The sequence below is a fragment of the Takifugu rubripes genome, chromosome 19 (assembly GCF_901000725.2).
Source record: "Takifugu rubripes chromosome 19, fTakRub1.2, whole genome shotgun sequence".
In the NCBI taxonomy this organism is placed as follows: Eukaryota; Metazoa; Chordata; class Actinopteri; order Tetraodontiformes; family Tetraodontidae; genus Takifugu; species Takifugu rubripes.
In genome coordinates this window covers 791,424-809,108 of record NC_042303.1, presented here as the reverse complement: position 1 = coordinate 809,108, position 17,685 = coordinate 791,424, and the positions used below count along the sequence as shown (strand labels likewise).

Genomic DNA, 17,685 nt, shown 5'->3' with positions numbered 1-17,685 from the left:
CATTGAAAAATTTAACTAAACTACAGAGAGCTATGATTGATGATGGTAGTCCCCCACCAGACTGGCTTACAGGAATGTTGTCAAGGTGGAGGGAACTGTTGTTCAAGATAGGAATGATGATAGGGATAGTGCTGCTAGTATTAGCCATACTAGCTTGCTGTGTAGTACCTCTTGTTCGGGGTTGCATTGGCCGGCTCGTGGGATCAGCTGTTACTAGTACTTTGCTGCAGGTGGAAGAACGATCTCTACTGGACAACGATGAAGAGGAATCAGAAGAAGAATGGACAAATGTGATGCAAGATGTAAATGAAATGTTTAAGATGTCTTAAGCTGTACACATGTTGAACTCTGAGTGTAAGAAATGTGTTTCTAGGAAAATGACGTAATGCATTTAAATTTCATGAAATGAAATGATGTAATACTGACAATGAGAATCTAGACGCATTTAACGATAAACAGGAGGGAAATGTGAGAAGAATTATTGTTGTTATTACTATTATCGTTTCAATGCTATAGTAAGTATAGTAAGTAGATTTAGAATGTTTAATCAAAAAGAATGTATGAGTGTTTGACTCAAGTATTGTAGCTGTTATGTTCCCAGCACTGGGAGGTACCATGTTCAAGGACACGAGGAAGTCGTAGAGATAGGAGGAGAAGGAATCATGAAGTTGTTTTGATACCAATGTTGTGTGAACCAAATAAAAGAGGAGAGCGAGCAGCAGACGGACGGAGTTGAGAGAGGAAGCTTGAACTGCTCGTCAGCTCTCCCTTGCAAGGCCACCTGTTGTCTGTGTGGTTGATCTGAGTCTAGTAAACGAACAGCGCGGGTGACCAAACATCACCCTCACACACCGTCATGCGATCTACGTCGTAGTCGGACGGAACGGGATAGGGCCCCACGTAATTGAGGTGAATTTCTGAGCTAAATTTGTGTGGGAAATACCCCTTGGTCTTGTCAGTGAATCCTAAGGCTTTGGGCATAGCGCTGAGACGCATGGGGAGAAATGACAGGGAATCTATGAATTTGAGACCATAATGGGATTCCTCAAAACTGAGGATTTTACTCCCGTTCATCAGAATCTGTTGTGGCGTCACATCCAGTTCCAACATACCTTTTAACACCAGATAACTGTCAAACCCCTTGGCATTATGGGCTATAAAGATGTTCTGTTTGTATCGTGGCTTCCTGAAATGCAAAATAAACATTTTAGCACAGTCAAGACCATAAAACGCCTTCTCTTCACCTTTGGATGTTTTTGTATGCACTAAAAAAGGAACATGCTCTCCATTTTGACCCACAAATGTTTCAAAATCATAAAAAACCAAATCAGGATGTGAGATGTCTGGTTGGAGGGTAGGAATGTAACAACTATGATCGACTTTAGAGTCGCTCTGCAGTTTTTCACCACAGATTTTACATTTTTTCACCGCACAGCGATGCTTTGCATCGTCTAACGACAAATTGACACTGTAGTATAGTTCGCATCGTGCGCATTTTTTGATTTGGTCGCAGAGGCTGGACTTTCTGCTTGAACCGACCAATTTGTGTCTGGTGAAACAAGAGGGTGAGCGACACGTTCTGTTACAGTCAGAGCAAACCACTGTGTTGAACCCTTCTGTGGGGCAGGCAGGATCGTTGCACACTGCGCAGTAACCTTTACAAAAGTGGGTATAGGGGTGCTTAAAAGTCTTGTAACAATAATTACAGACTGACGACCCCAGGAAGGCTTTGAGATTTTTTATCCCATAATAGTGATTTTGTAGTAAAAAGAGAAACAACTGATTGGAACGATCAGAGAATTTTGTCTCATAATGTGAGAGGGGTTTACTGTGGCATGTTCTGTAAAACACAACAATTTTACGCCCCAGAATATTTTCAAATTTACCAATGTCACTGAAAGTGACGGGGGTCTCATCATTTAAACCAGCCTGATGCTGCAACTTCCTCACAATATCAAGGCATTCTCTTTCAGTAAGTTTCGGGTAGATAACGTGAGCTAGACTGATGGCGAAGCAAAGCTGGTTGTCTCTGTTGTCTACGATAAATAAGTGACGTCTTTTTTTGTCAATGATTTCACAGTCTAGAGTTTTCTCCATCTTACGTTTGGCACCTCCTCCTGGGTTCTGCACCACGTGAAGGATGAATTCTATATTCTCATCCGATGAAATGATACCGTTTGACTGCACAATCCGATCTAGCATTCCATTAAAAGCCGGTAGAATATTTTCACCTTGTTCATCCACAGCAACTGTAACATGATTGTGTACGTTTTCACCCACCACCTCCAACTGTATTAAATCATTGCGACTACTATGTCGTCTGGCAACATCCACCAATTCGCTGATAACCCCTGTTACATCTCGATAGAATGTTGCAATGTCAGGCACATTTCCCCGAGTGGGAATGTTAAAGGAGCGTCTTGTTCTCCATGTGATAAAATCATTAAAAAACCTCTCACCCCGCTCAGGAGAGAGATCGGATGGATTTTCTCCTAGCCCTCCTCCCCCTTGCTGAGGAGAAAGATGGGCTGAGGGGCTGCTCTCTGACCCCCCTTCTCCTGGCCTCTCATCCTGTTCAGGAGGGGGGTTAGGAAGAGCCGATTGTGTCTCTGCTGAATCCGTCTCTGATCTGATTGTTACCGCGTGTAAGACATGATCACTTTGCGTGTGGAGAGCTGATGAAGGAGAATGATTTTCAAACTCTACTGCATTAACTGCATTAAGGTTTTCGAGGGCATCATTTATGAGTTGTAAGGTGTCAAGTTCTAGGACGTTTTCATTTTGCTCTGTAAATTGTAAATTTATTGGAATGGAGATTGGAATTTCACTTAATTGATCAACAGCTATTTGTAAAGCATTCGGTACTTGATTAAAATATTCAACATTGAAATCCTCATCACTTAATTGATCAACAGCTATTTGTAAAGCATTCGGTACTTGATTAAAATATTCAACATTGAAATCCTCATCACTTAATTGATCAACAGCTATTTGTAAAGCATTCGGTACTTGATTAAAATATTCAACATTGAAATCCTCATCCATATCTTAAACAAAAGACAGAAAAAGGAAAAAAAAAATTACAGCTTTTTCAACACTGTTTTAGTACACCTTTGGTTACAATTGGAGGAAACAATATACCGTATGACATTATTGAAAATCTCCAGCACTACCTTGTCTTGGGGGTGTTGGGAATGAATGTAGCAGCCTGTATCCTCCTCCACCCTGTCAAAGAGCGGATCAGGAACGCTCTCGTGGTGCTCGTGCTGTTGTTGGGAATGATCGTTGCCCCCCGTATCCCCCTCCACCCTGTTGAAGGACGGTTCAGGGACGCTCTCGTTTAATCTCAACCCTGAATCTGTAATTAGATGAGAGATGAGTTATTATTTTTTTTATATATTATTATTATTATTAGTCAAGAAGATATAGTATAAAATATACCATCAAACAATCTCCTGACAATGTTAGACTTGTGTCTCTGGTTCCTACGTCTCCTTATCGGCCTCGCAGGTTCGAAAGGATCTGGTGAAAGGGAGAGTGGAGCTGCCGTGGGTCCCGCTGTAAGTACAGGGGTCAGAGTGGTACACGCTTGCCGTATTCTACGTCTCCTCGCAGGGGCAGAAGGTTCACGGGAGGGTGGAAAGGCCGTGGGAGTCACAGTGCTCAGAGAGGCGCACGTTTGAAGGTTCTGTTTTGATGGTTCTGTTTAGACAGAGGGGAAAATCGTTAAAATACAAATCATCAAAACGGCACATATTTTGTATATACTTCTAATCACAGATAAATATATTACCTTGTACAGTCGACTTCGGTCCTCCTGGCTGTCTCACACGTCTTCTGGAGAGTTTGTTCGTCTGCTTACTTGAGTCAGTCCCATGTTGAAGTGCCGAGGTTTCCCTCTCAATCTCAATTTCACCAATTTCAGTTACACAGCAATTTGTCCCCTGCACGGGGGGTGGGGTTTCAGAACACAGCAATGCTTTTACTGCTTTTTCAGTTTCTTGGTTGTCTTCGGATACCAATCTTTCAGCCCTGGCTAACAGATCTGAAAAATGTATCATAAAAAGTTATATTTCAGCAATCTATGAACAACTGAGCTGTTCATAAAAAACAAAACAAAACAAAACAAAAAAAAAAACTGTATGTAAAATACCAATGTCTGTTTGCGTGAGGGTTATTCCTTCAAACTCATCGGCGCTGACTTTAAAGATACAGAAAATTACACTTAAAAATCTAGAATAAAAATAGAACAACTTTCAGGTTAAAAAGATCACGGATTGCTTACCAGGATAAATTGGCATATGGTGAACCTCTACTGTAACTTCTAAAACACAGTTATTCGTAAATAGTAGTTAATCATTAATAGTTCATTCATTAATAGTTTTCTAAAACTATTTAGAAAACTACAGAGAAAAAGTTTGGGAAGAATTTGAGGCTTACCGGTAGTCATCTTTGCAGCCATCTTTGTTTGTTACACGCGCTCGCAGACGGTGAAGCTTCCGATGAAGTTCTGGAGGACTGAGCTAATGACTGTGAGATGATCATGTATATATTCGCTTTACAATGCTTGGCGAGAAGGAAAAAAAAAAAAAAAAAAAGTTGATTGGCGCCGAAAAGTCTGATATTGACGATTGCCCCGGTGGACCAACTGGTGGTGATGTAGCTCCCATGGGGATACCTCCCTACACGGGAACTCTACCAAACAACAGGTTCAGGCGATATAACTCATGTTAAGAATGTTTTTCTCCAGGAGGGCCTCCAGGTCTCCAGGGGATTTAAGCTTCTTCAGTTACACACCTCGGACACCGGAAGACAACGTAGGCCCCTAAATTTCTTACTTGAGGCCACCAACTCTTTTCTCTTTTCTTCTGAACCACAGTGTTAGGGTTCTAACAGTCTAACTTTCTCCAATAGTTTTCTCTTCTCTAGTTTTCACAAATGTTTCACAAAATGTTTGTTCTGTGGAAGGTTTCTGTTCTGTGTTGTTTCTTTCTTCACAGCCTTCTTCAGTCACACACACCATTCCCGGTTTGATCAGTTTCAACACACCCCAGTCATTGGAAGACATCGTAGCCGACAACATAGGCCCCTCACTGGAAGATTCTTCCCGCTGATAGAGAATCAACTCCCCCGTCTTGTAACGGAACACATACCCAAAACTCCCTGTTTGACTATAAGGCTCCAAAGACCATTCTTGCTGCAAAGGCTCACAAGGTGACGCCTGAGAACGCTGTACAAACACCGTGGATTTTTCAACTACTTTTCCACACAATTCTCTTATAACGGTCACAGCCGTCTCACCAATCACGGATGTAGAACTACTCATGTTGTCCACAGATGGCTATGCCAGGACTATGGCAAAACTGTTTTGTAACTGTTTTGTAACTGCTGCCCTTCCTTTTTAAAAAAAGGCGGGAGGGAGAATGGCGGGAGGCGGGAAAGGGAGGTGGGGGGGGGGGGGGGACAGATGTGGGCGGGTTCAGGGAAAGGTCAACCTGTCACTTTGACAAGAAGTAGCCCATTTCTTCTCTCCTACGAACACTCAGGAGTACTCTTATGCACATTTCTGTGCCGACATGTTGGCATGGTTGTGTTTTCTTCTCTTGTGGAGTTCAATAAAATTCAATATTACAATGATAATTATGTCATATTTATTTATTTCCTATTTTTGGTGATTCACGGAGAATTTTAAAATTACGTAAATGTGCCAATGACTTAACTTTAATCAACCAAATTGGAAACCATGCCAAAACTGTCTTTTTATTTGATTTTATCTTGATTTATTTTATTAGGGAATCGAGGATATGCTCTGGTTGTTGACACCACTGACCAACCCTCAGACTCCACAGGAGTTTTATTCAATCAGATGCATGCGCGCAGTCGCTCCACCATTGAACGCACCATCGGCATGTTAAAGGGGCGCTGGATGTGTTTGGACTCAGAGCCACAACCCCGTGAGGATGTGCGTCCTGACGCAATGATGGGGCCAGACTGCAGGCACGCGGTTCACGTTCGAGCGCGATTAATTGCCCGTTTGTGAATAAAATGCATTATTGTCACAAGTTTAGTCGAACCGTCTTGATTCACTTCAAAAAGAAAAAAAAGAGAGACCGGTTTCAGAGCACAGCTTTTACACGTTTATTTTTTTACATTCTTATTTTTTTTTTACATTCTCGTTGATTTCTTTCAGCATGTTGGCTATAGTCATCAGGGTTGAGGCAGTTTTATCAAGCGTGTTAGCCATCGTTTCTTGATTGTTCAACACGGCGTCAGAAATCAGGCGTGGAGAGGCAAGCTTTGGGCATTTCGCTTTGGGCATTTCGCTTTGGGCATTTTGCTGCTTTTTGCTCTGTCTACAGGGTCCTGCTGCAGTTCCTTTTATGGGCATTAGTGGGCGGTGACTTATGCTAATCGTATGTTAATTAGACTCACCTGGCACGCGCTTTCAATTTACGAACAGATGGCATTCATCAATCTAAGAACACAGCTGCGAACAATTCTGGGGTTTACAAACGCGTTGATGAATCCGACGTAGGGTTTTCTTAAGAAACTTCTTAAGAACAACTTAAGAAAGAATCTAAGAAGATTCTTAAGAACATATTGGTGAATCCGGCCCAATGATAGCAGAACATTGGTTTACAAAAGGCTTTACACCAGTAACAGAAACGTTTTGTAAAGCATGTGTAATATGTGCTACTCACAACCCAGGAAAAGCAGTAACGCCAACTGCGCAAGCTGCACACCCTCCCCCAACCCGACCATTTGAGCATGTGATGATGGACTTCATAGAGTTGCACCCAGCAGAAGGTAAGAAATTCTGTCTGGTTTCTGTGGACATGTGGTCAAAATGGGTGGAGGCAGTTCCGACATCCAAAGCAGATGCAAATTTGGTAGCAAGAGCGCTAATAACCTAAATTATTCCCAGATGGGGAATCCCAGAAAAAAATTCAAGTGACAATGGAACTCATTTTGTAAATGAAGCTTTAACACAAATCTCAGTGTACCTAGGCATAAATCTGAAAAGACACTGTGCATACCACCCTCAAAGTGGGGGCGCAGTAGAGAGAGAGAACGGATCTCTGAAAGCAAAAATGGTAAAATGTTGTGAGGAGACGGGGCTGCCATGGACTAAAGTGTTACCACTAGCACTAATGTACATGAGAATGTGCAAGCATGGGAGAGCAAATTAAAGCCCCTTTGAAATTCTGTTTGCAGGAATTCCCAATGTAGGAGCCAATGCACCACGAACATTGGGCCAGATTCACCAATATGTTCTTAAGAATCTTCTTAGATTCTTTCTTAAGTTGTCCTTAAGAAGTTTCTTAAGAAAACCCTACGTCGGATTCACCAACGCGTTCGTAAGCCCCAGAATTGTTCGCAGCTGTGTTCTTAGATTGATGAATGCCATCTGTTCGTAAGTTGAAAGCGCGTGCCAGGTGAGTCTAATTAACATACGATTAGCATAAGTCACCGCCCACTAATGCCCATAAAAGGAACTGCAGCAGGACCCTGTAGACCAGGGGTCGGCAACCCGCGGCTCTGGAGCCGCATGCGGCTCTTTGGCGCCGCCCTAGTGGCTCCCTGGAGCTTTTTCAAAAATATGAAAATGGAAATTGTTTTAATATAATTTCTGTAGGCGAAAAAACCTGACACACATTCTTAAAGTTTTCCAATGCTGTATAAATGCGTATAATAAATATTTAATTTCAACATCTCATTATAATGGAAGTTAAACTTAAAGCGTCATCATACAGCAGAGTGGCCACATGGTGCGTCATTCTTTCCTTCCAGGATGCGCTGCAGGGAAAATATTCATTTCATCATGAATGCTCATTATGTATTTGTAGCCTACTTATCATTTGGAAAGTAGGCTAATACAGCTAATATAGACACTTACAGCATGTGTTTATTATAAGCCCTCTATAAGGCTTTTAATTTTTTGCGGCTCCAGACAGATTTGTTTCTTGTTTTTTTGGTCCAATATGGCTCTTCCAACATTTTGGGTTACCGACCCCTGCTGTAGACAGAGCAAAAAGCAGCCAAATGCCCAAAGCGAAATGCCCAAAGCTTGCCTCTCCACGCCTGATTTCTGACGCCGTGTTGAACAATCAAGAAAGGATGGCTAACACGCTTGATAAAATTGCCTCAACCCTGATGACTATAGCCAACACGCTTCAAGAAATCAACGAGAATGTAAAAAAAAGAAGAACGTAAAAAAAATAAACGTGTAAAAGCTGTGCTCGGATTGATTGCACATCCTCACGGGGTTGTGGCTCTGTCCAAACACATCCAGCGCCCCTTTAACATGCCGATGGTGCGTTCAATGGTGGAGCGACTGCGCGCATGCATCTGATTGAATAAAACTCCTGTGGAGTCTGAGGGTTGGTCAGTGGTGTCAACAACCAGGGAGCCAGGGCATATCCTCAATCCCCTAATAAAATAAATCAAGATAAAATCAAATAAAAAGACAGTTTTGGCATGGTTTCCAATTTGGTTGATTAATGTTAAGTCATTGGCACATTTACGTAATTTTATAATTCTCCGTAAATCACCAAAAATAGGAAATAAACAAATAAATAAATAAATATGACAGAATTATCATTGTAATATTGAATTTTATTGAACTGCACAAGAGAAGAAAACCCAACCATACCAACATGTCGGCACTGAAATGTGCATAAGAGTACTCCTGAGTGTTCGTAGGATTTGTTCTTACCTACGAATAAATCCAGGATGAGAAGAAATTGGTGAATGCCACAATGGGCCAGATTCACGAAGCGTTCTTACGAACAAATTTGTTCTTAAGTCCCACTTACGAACAGTTGACGAAGATTGTGGCACATTTCAGTGCCGACATGTTGGCATGGTTGTGTTTTCTTCTCTTGTGCAGTTCAATAATAAACACGGAGGAGGCGCAAGAGGTCCACAGTGATGGAGGCAATGAGGCGGACTGGGAGAAAGAGTGGGAAGGGCAGGTGACGCTGAGCCACAACGCCACCGTCTGTGGTGGAGTGGGCTTCCTCTTTTCCAGGGGCTTCACTCCATTGCCCCTGGAGGTGGAGCATGTGGTGAGGGGAAGGTGTCTGCTGGTGAAGGCGCGCCTCCGGAACCACACATTGGTTCCGGAGGCGCGTTTCCCTGCATCCGGAGGCGCGTTTCCCTGCATCCTTGGCCCCGGTCACATTTAACGTTCCCACACTAAAGACATTCATGATGAGGGGAAACTTAAAATCAAAGACAGTAAACCAAACAAAAGGAAACACAATGAGCAGTCTCATCGTTTATAAGGTGAGCTGTTTTCTTGCTTTACCCATGTGTTTCTTAAATCTAAAAATCTCTTGGTTGGTAAGATCCGACGCCGCTCTGTGTTTGATCAAATGGCTCGCCGATTGAATAAAAAGGAACTTGTCGGGGAAATATTTCTCCAGATCAAGGTCCTTCATGCTCTTGGTCTGTTGGAGAAAACATTTATACACTGTTGCAGGGTAAAACACTTTCCCCTGGCTGTCTGACATTGTGTTTGACACCTCACTACGGTCAGACATGTAATCACAATCACTAGTATTTATGCTAGCAGCTGCATCCTGCAGCCGTCCAGCTCCCCAGTGTCCTTCATGACACGTTTCCGCTTGTTCCGCCGCTTCGCGGGAGCAAGCCACCACTCAGACACACCACCACCCTCACTTGTACCCGCACCCCCCTCACCCAGCTCACCTGTGCTCACACCCAACTCGCCAGCCACTATCCCTGGCACCCCAAGCTCACCTTTCACCTGACTCAGTTCACCTACCGCTGCACCAAGTTCACCTGTTTGACCCATAATGTCTCCTGTCACCTCACCTGTCTTACCCAGTTCACTTATTTCACCCATCACCTCACCAGTCTTACCCAGTTCACCCGTACCACACAACACTTCACTCACCTCCCCAGTTAAATCCATTACCTTCTCCGCCTCGCCACTCTCGCCAGTCACCTCCACCACCATGTCCACATTCTCGCTCTCCCCACTCACCTCAGTCTCCCACGCACACTCACTCCACCTGCGACTCCATTTCCGCTCCATCTGAGACAGTGGGGCCTCCCTCCGCCGCCGGCACTGCCGCGGCCTGGACCGCTCAGGCAAGCTCTGGCTAAATGTCCCTCTTCGCCACAGTTGAAACACTTCAAGGCAGAGGATGTTGCGAACACGGTGTAATTGAAGTCGTCCACGTGGACGAGAAAGTGATTATCAAACTCCTCCGCCCTGTTGTTCAGGATCATATGGACCTGCCTGCGGTGAGACACCACGTGTCTCAACAGCGGCGACTTACACCTCGACAAGATCTTTCTAATGGGGGACACCACCTTCCCATGTCGGGACAGCTCTCTCACCAGGAACTCATCACTGATGAACAGCAGCTCGTTAGACAGGGTGATCCTCACCGCCGTCTCAGTTGAGTCCCTGGACAAACTGTCCACCCACAGTGATCCTTGTCTCCACCAACATGTTCACCTGTTCCACCTTTTCTAGGAACAGTACTGCCGCCCATATGAACCCATATGGGCGGCAGTACTGTTCCTAGAAAAGGATTTAACTGAGCTGTGTCCGATTTTTTAGCCCACAGCCAGTCTTGTCTTGCTCCCCGAGGTCAGTTAGTGCACCTGCACTAACTTTTTGCAAACTGTAAATAGCACCAGGATTTGGGAACTTTAGCCTATAACCCAGTATATTGGGGGAATAAACATGTTTACATTTAAAATCATGATAATAACTACTTTAAATAGTTATCATGATTTCTGCTTATTTTCCCGTTCTTTTCTAAATTACTGCGATACCGTTTTGTCATCTAAGAAGTCAAGCAGGCGTATCTTATAAAACGCCTCATCATTCAATAATTCCAATGAAATTTTAAAGATTCCTTTGGATTCCCACACACAGCCTTTGTTTCTGCTTTTTAAGAGACATGTGGCAACTGTACATTTTTAATACAGTGGAATCAGGAGGGGGGTGGGAGAGTTCAGGGTCTCGGGAAAGCAGCCATAATAGTCCAGACACAGGGAGCCTGGTGGTGGCTGGCTGGTCACATCGGGCACCCACCACTGAAGGGACATGAAACATCAAATTAGGCTACACATCATATAGAACAGGAATATTTTAGTTAGATGATAATGTAATGGAAAATGTTCATTTACCCTGATGTGTTGGATTGGAAAGTTCATGGACACAGGTATTTCCTGTTTCCAGAAGTTTAAATTTGCGTAGGAGTGAAATACTTTCACCCATGAGAATTTATTTGGATTTAACATTTAGATTTAACATTTAGATCTCACACTTTTTCGAACAACCTTTTAAGCTAAATGTGACAAACATTGATGTTTTGGTTTTTTTTTTTGCTGCTTTAAAACAGTAGCCTATACCCTGGGTCAAATTTCCTCCTAGAGCAAAACCCACAAAAGTGGTTTTTTTCTTCTTCTTTTTGTGGATTTGGAGTGACTCTTTTTATTATATAAATGGTCTCTTAAAACCTCTGAATAAAAAAACTGACTGATTGTGTTTTATATCCTCCTTCTTGGTCTTGAATTTTTGGTTTTGAGAATTGTTAGGTTCAAACTGTTCATATAACAATGCTGTAACTACTTATTATCACTCCTGACCTGAACCCTGACCTGCTTTAGCTGATGTTCTATCACCTCAGGACAGCAGGAGACAACCTGAACATCCTGTGACACTCCATCCCCATTTTCTTATATGTTCCTTTTGTATATATCAGGCTTTGTTTTATACTGTGACGCTTACACTTACGCTTATTGTAATCTTACATGTTCGTATGCTAGTATAAGAATAAACCTCCCCAGGGCCCCCACTGGTAGCCCACACTGGTAGCTGCACTGGTAGCTACACTGGTAGCTCACACTGGTAGCTCACACTGGTAGCTGCACTGGTAGCTACACTGGTAGCCGCACTGGTAGCCGCACTGGTAGCTGCACTGGTAGCCCACACTGGTAGCCGCACTGGTAGCCGCACTGGTAGCCGCACTGGTAGCCGCACTGGTAGCCACACTGGTAGCTACACTGGTAGCTACACTGGTAGCTACACTGGTAGCTACACTGCAGACGTGTGGTTGCCCTTGCAGCAAGTAAACTGAAGCTTCCATCTCGTTCCTCTGATGGCAACAGCATGGGGAGAAAACTGATCACTTTCTTCCCAACAAGAATTGACAATTATTTTATTTTGTCTGTGAAGCAAAATTAAAACAAACCAAAAACTCTTGCTCAATAATCCATCTCAGTGCAATAAAAGTAACAGCTTCTAAAGGTTTCTGACAAACATGAGAAAGTCACATTTGATAGAGTTAACAATAGCACGGCGGAAAAATTCACGTCTATCTGTTTTTTAGTTTCTCATGTGCTAAGCATTTGTTTCCTTTGCTGCTGATTACCTACGGTATATGTTGTTTACCTACTGATTTAGGCTGTACTGTACTATCTTTGCATTCAGCAAGGACAGACAGACATACCGATGGATGGATGGATGGATGGATGGATGGGTGGGTGGGTGGATGGATGGATGGATGGATGGATGGTTGGGTGGATGGGTGGGTGGGTGGGTGGGTGGATGGATGGATGGATGGATGGGTGGGTGAATGGATGGATGGATGGATGGTTGGGTGGATGGATGGATGGATGGGGGGTGGGTGGATGGATGGATGATGGATGATGGATGATGGATGGATGGATGGATGGGTGGATGGCTGGATGGGTGGATGGATGGATGGATGGATGGGTGGATGGATGGACGGATGGATGGGTGGGTGGGTGGATGGATGGGTGGATGGACAGATGGATGGATGGATGGATGGGTGGATGGATGGATGGGTGGGTGGGTGGATGGGTGGATGGGTGGATGGATGGACGGATGGATGGGTGGGTGGGTGGATGGGTGGGTGGACGTTTGGATGGATGGGTGGATGGATGGATGGGTGGATGGACAGATGGATGGATGGATGGATGGATGGATGGATGGATGGATGGATGGGTGGATGGATGGACGGATGGATGGATGGGTGGGTGGGTGGATGGATGGATGATGGGTGGATGGATGGACGGATGGATGATGGATGGGTGGGTGGATGGATGGATGATGGGTGGATGGATGATGGATGGGTGGATGGATGGATGATGGGTGGATGGATGATGGATGGGTGGATGGATGATGGATGGGTGGATGGAACAGTAAGTTTTTCGTATGACCGGACTTTATTTCCAATTTGGAACGTGATTTTAGCCAGATTCGCCTTTGAAATTATTTGTAAATTGTAACATATGACCTCCGCTGAATGCAGCGCCACTTTAGTTCTCCGTTAGTTTCATTCAAACCCCTGTTAAATGTCAATATATTAGTTATGAGGAGCGACCAGTTACTGCTGCTATGTTCAACCAATTAGTCAGTTTAATTCACGTCCTTTATTGACCGGCCGAGTCGGTGGTCTCCAGTATTATTGAAGTAACGCCAGTCGACCACCAGGGGGGCGGCAAAGACGTTGTGGCCTGAACACGCTCATGTTCTCGAACATAAACCAGTACAGTTCCAGTTCCAGGTTCCCGAGTCTGACATATTTTGCCACAGTGGGACTTGATGGAGCAGGAAAAACCACTCTGCTCTATAAACTAAAGCTGTCGGAGGTCGTAACTACTATTCCAACTATTGGTCAGTGATGTCTTGTGTGTTATATTTTTGTTCTAATATTGTCATTTTTGATAGAATGAGGAGCCCCTAGCAACTGGACTTTTTCAGGTTTTAATGTAGAGACAGTGGAGTATAAGAACATCAGCTTCACTGTTTGGGATGTTGGGGGTCAGACGATCATCAGGCCTCTGTGGAGACATTATTACGTTAATGTCCAGGTGATCCAGCAGCCGCTGAACTTCTATGACTCGATGGCTCAAAGACAAGTTGGACTGAGGGTGTGTGTTTGCATCATCAGGGTGTGATATTTGTGATCGACAGCAATGACCCACAACGGCTTAAAGAAGCTGCCGATGAGCTGCACACAATGGTAAACAGCCTTTTTATTGATCACCACACTGGCAGTGTTTTAATCTAGTGGAGCTCCAGATAGTTCTGATCAACCTTCTAGTCTTGATTAGTGCATTCTGGATTCAGAAGGAGACCCGGGCAGCTGACTTAGTGCAGGTGGGGGAGCTCTTCTCATCTCCAGTTCTGCACATTAACTCCTGAAATACTCCTGTTTGTGTCCCTGTGTTCCAGTTTGAGGAGGAGCAGCTGAGGGACGTGCCCTTACTGGTCTTTGCTAATAAACAAGATTTGCCAAAAGCCGTGCCGCCCAGTGACATCACAGACGCCCTGATGTTGTCGGGGGCCTCTCGACCTGTAGGTGTTGTGTGTATGCGTGCAAAATTTGACTGAGCATCGAAAGGCTGTTTTAGGCAAGAGGTGGACGAGGTTTGTCCTTACAGCTTAGAGCAGCTTCTGTCTCCGTCCTGGCTGATCCGGGATCCTAACTGGGATCCTAACTGTGGTCGGATTTGGTACCACGGTAGAGGAATATGCATATTGGATTGTGTAAAGTATGAAAAGACTCTTTTTCGATGCACAACACTGGTGTGGACAGCCCAACATGCTGGTCAAATGCCCGGGACAGTGCACAGATTGGGCCTTAGATGGGGGAGCAAAGAGAAGCTCAATATTTAACGGAAGGAACGCGTGAAAGTGTTGGGATTATAAAACATTACTGTTGTGTTTCTGCAGTGGTCTGTCCAGGCGTCCTGTGCTGTCAGTGGTTCAGGGCTGGTGGAGGGTCTGGACTGGCTCTCTGACCAGATCCTGAAGCGGAACTGAAGCCAAGAGACCTTCCAGAAAGCCTGCGTGTGTCTGACAGGGTGAGCGCGTTCATAACTCTGAAGTCTGTGATGCATTCAGGCTCCGTCACATCAGGATGGAGCGGAGCAGCAGTACAGACAGACGTTTGAAAACAGAGACGATCAATTTTAATCTTGAGAAGAAGTCGGCTGGATTTGGTTCTTTTCTGGAAAAAATGGAAACTGATTTTCTTCCCTTTTTAGGGGGGGGGGTAGGGTTATGACTTCACCTGATTCTCTATCAGTTTGAGTGACCATCGGTTATTGACCATGGTCACGTAAACAATGAGTGCACTTTGTTTATTTACACTGGTAAAAATGTCAATTTTGGAAATTCTATGTATTTTAATATATTGTTTTTTCTACAATAAAGTGAAACTGTTCATTTTGGGCCATGTTATGTGGATATAGACCCACCTGTACCCAGGGAGGCTCCTCTGAGGCTGCAGCAGAACCAGCTGCAGAGACAAAGGAGTCGATGGGGTTTTCAGCTGATTTACCAGGTTCTGTAGGAAACCACGTCGTCCCTCCACTGACTGCTGCTGTCCTCAGTGGTGGTTGTGTGCACGCATCGTGTTGGAGTCACACAACAGTCAACTCAAGTAGTCTACAAGCAGTGACACCATCATCAGTGTCCCTATATCAGGACCCAGACCCCATGCTGGCCTGGTGTCCCCTCTGGAACCCCCACAGGCAGAAGTCTAATAAAGTGAAACCTACTGTCAGGAGACTCAGATGGATCATGCTGAGGGCCTGGCCCCCTACAAGCAACAATGCAAGGAAAACTTCCCTGTGACAGGAAGAAACCTTCAGCAGGACCAGGCCCATGTGGGGGGACCCTCCTGCTGATGGCCTGCGGCTCAGGGAAGCACCAAAGCAACAGCGCTTGTCTGCATCCACCGTTGCTCACACCATCAGATGTGGAACGTATTGGAGGTTCCTGCCAGCAGTCAGTCAGTGAGAAGATCAACACTCAGTAACTTAAAGGAAAAAAAACTGCACTCAGCGAATTCATCTGGGCAACTGCAAATCATTTAATCAACAAAACTGCTAAAAACTCACAAATAATTTGAGACTCCATCAAACATCATCTTCTCCTTCATTCAACCGATCATGAAAGGCTGTGGAGCCACAAACATTATACAGGTAGGGAAGAAAACCCAGTGGGACCAATTTCCCTACCACTCGGATTACTCTGGAGACAGATGATAAAGCACCAATGGGTCAGGGTTAGAGGGTTAGAGGGTTAGGGTTAGGGTTAGAGGGTTAGAGGGTTAGAGGGTTAGGGTTAGGGTTAGAGGTTAGGGTTAGAGGGTTAGGGTTAGGGTTAGAGGGTTAGGGTTAGGGTTAGGGTTAGAGGGTTAGAGGGTTAGGGTTAGAGGGTTAGGGTCAGGGTCGGGGATGGGTTAGGGTTAGAGGGTTAGGGTTAGAGTCAGGGTCAGGGTTAGGGTTAGGGTTAGAGGGTTAGGGTTAGAGTCAGGGTTAGGGTTGGGGTTAGGGTTAGAGGGTTAGGGTTAGAGTCAGGGTTAGGGATGGGGTTAGGGTTAGAGGGTTAGGGATGGGGTTAGGGTTAGGGAGGGTTAGGGTCAGGGTCGGGAATGGGTTGGGGTTAGGGTCAGGGTTAGAGGGTTAGGGTTAGAGGGTTAGGGTTAGAGGGTTAGGGTTAGAGGGTTAGGGATGGGGTTAGGGTTAGGGATGGTTAGGGTCAGGGTCGGGGATGGGTTGGGGTTAGGGTCAGGGTTAGTGTTGGGGTCAGGGTTAGAGGGTCAGGGTTAGAGGGTTAGGGTTAGGATTAGGGTTAGGGTCAGGGTTAGGGTTAGGGTTAGGGATGGGGCGGTTAGGGTTAGGGTCAGGGTCAGGGTCAGGGTAAGGGATGGGGCGGTGACCCTCGAGATCTGCAAAACAGCTGAACAGCCTGTCAGAAGTGAAATCGAACTAGAAAGGAGAGGTTGGAGCAAAATGATGTCCACCGGACGTCTTCCCCACGTCTGCCCCTGCCTACATCAAAGAGAAATCTAAAACAAATGGAATTGATGCTCTAATGCATAAAAACCTTGAGAAATGACAGGAGTGATCACTTACCCCTAAACCTTAACCCGTATCTAACCCCAATCCTAACCCTAACCCCAAACCCCAATCCTAATCCTCACCCCAAACCTAAAGTAACCCCAACCCTAACCCTAAATGTGGATATGTCTCTCTTGCTTTCTGTAACCCTAACCCTAACTTTAACCCCCTAACCCTAACCCTAACCCTAACTTTAACCCCCTAACCCTAACCCTAACCCTAACCCTAACTTTAACCCAGCTTTTTCAAGCCAAGATTGGGAGCAGCTGTTTAGAATAGCAGCCAAGTAGGCACGGCATAACCTTGGTAGGTGCCTTCTCCCAGAGACATCTGGAAGACAGAAGTGGACACAACAGTCCCCCGGACAAGTCAACGATCTCTGCACAGACGACCCCCCCCCCACACACACACCGCTTCTCCTATCAGCAGGGCAGAGCAGACCACCTGATACCAACCCAACCCAAGAGTGTTCTTTGCCTCCAACAGAGAGACCAGATCCAACACACATCTAAGAGGACCCCCCTCCTTCCTGCCACATCCACATCTTGGGAAGCTCGGCCTCTGTCACCAACTATCTATGAGTATCATAGAAAATGAATAATTGCATCCTATTTTGAAGGAAACTGTGACACTGATGCACCACCATTTAGTCCAAAATCTCTAAAGGCTCCCCCATTGGTCAACCTTCCTGAAGACATTAGGAAAAAGATCACACAACGGTCCCAGAACATAGAACAGGGGTCGGTAACCCAAAATGCT

General features: G+C 44.9%; 2 protein-coding genes across 9 annotated transcripts in view; one reads left to right on the top strand and one right to left on the bottom strand.

Annotated features, from left to right (window-relative positions):
• The window catches only part of LOC105418562 (WW domain-binding protein 11-like), a 1,118,483-nt gene that overhangs the window by 905,148 nt on the left and 195,650 nt on the right, over positions 1-17,685 (bottom strand). The window lies entirely within an intron of this gene.
• On the top strand, positions 7,174-15,004 carry LOC101072601 (ADP-ribosylation factor 4-like). Its single transcript, XM_029826009.1, has 7 exons — positions 7,174-7,226; positions 8,891-9,068; positions 13,561-13,687; positions 13,775-13,884; positions 13,965-14,036; positions 14,249-14,371; positions 14,750-15,004. The coding sequence occupies exons 1-7, from the start codon at positions 7,174-7,176 to the stop codon at positions 14,837-14,839; spliced, it is 753 nt and encodes a 250-aa protein (XP_029681869.1). The 3' UTR covers positions 14,840-15,004.

What these genes read in the sequence shown, in the direction of transcription:
- LOC101072601 (XM_029826009.1), top strand. Translation starts at nt 7,174, where the DNA reads ATGGGAGAGCAAATTAAAGCCCCTTTGAAATTCTGTTTGCAGGAATTC. An exon ending in TGTTTGCAGGAATTCCCAAT is followed by an intron (nt 7,227 to 8,890) that starts GTAGGAGCCAAT and finishes TCTCTTGTGCAG; the next exon opens with TTCAATAATAAACACGGAGG. An exon ending in CCGATGAGCTGCACACAATG is followed by an intron (nt 14,037 to 14,248) that starts GTAAACAGCCTT and finishes CCTGTGTTCCAG; the next exon opens with TTTGAGGAGGAGCAGCTGAG.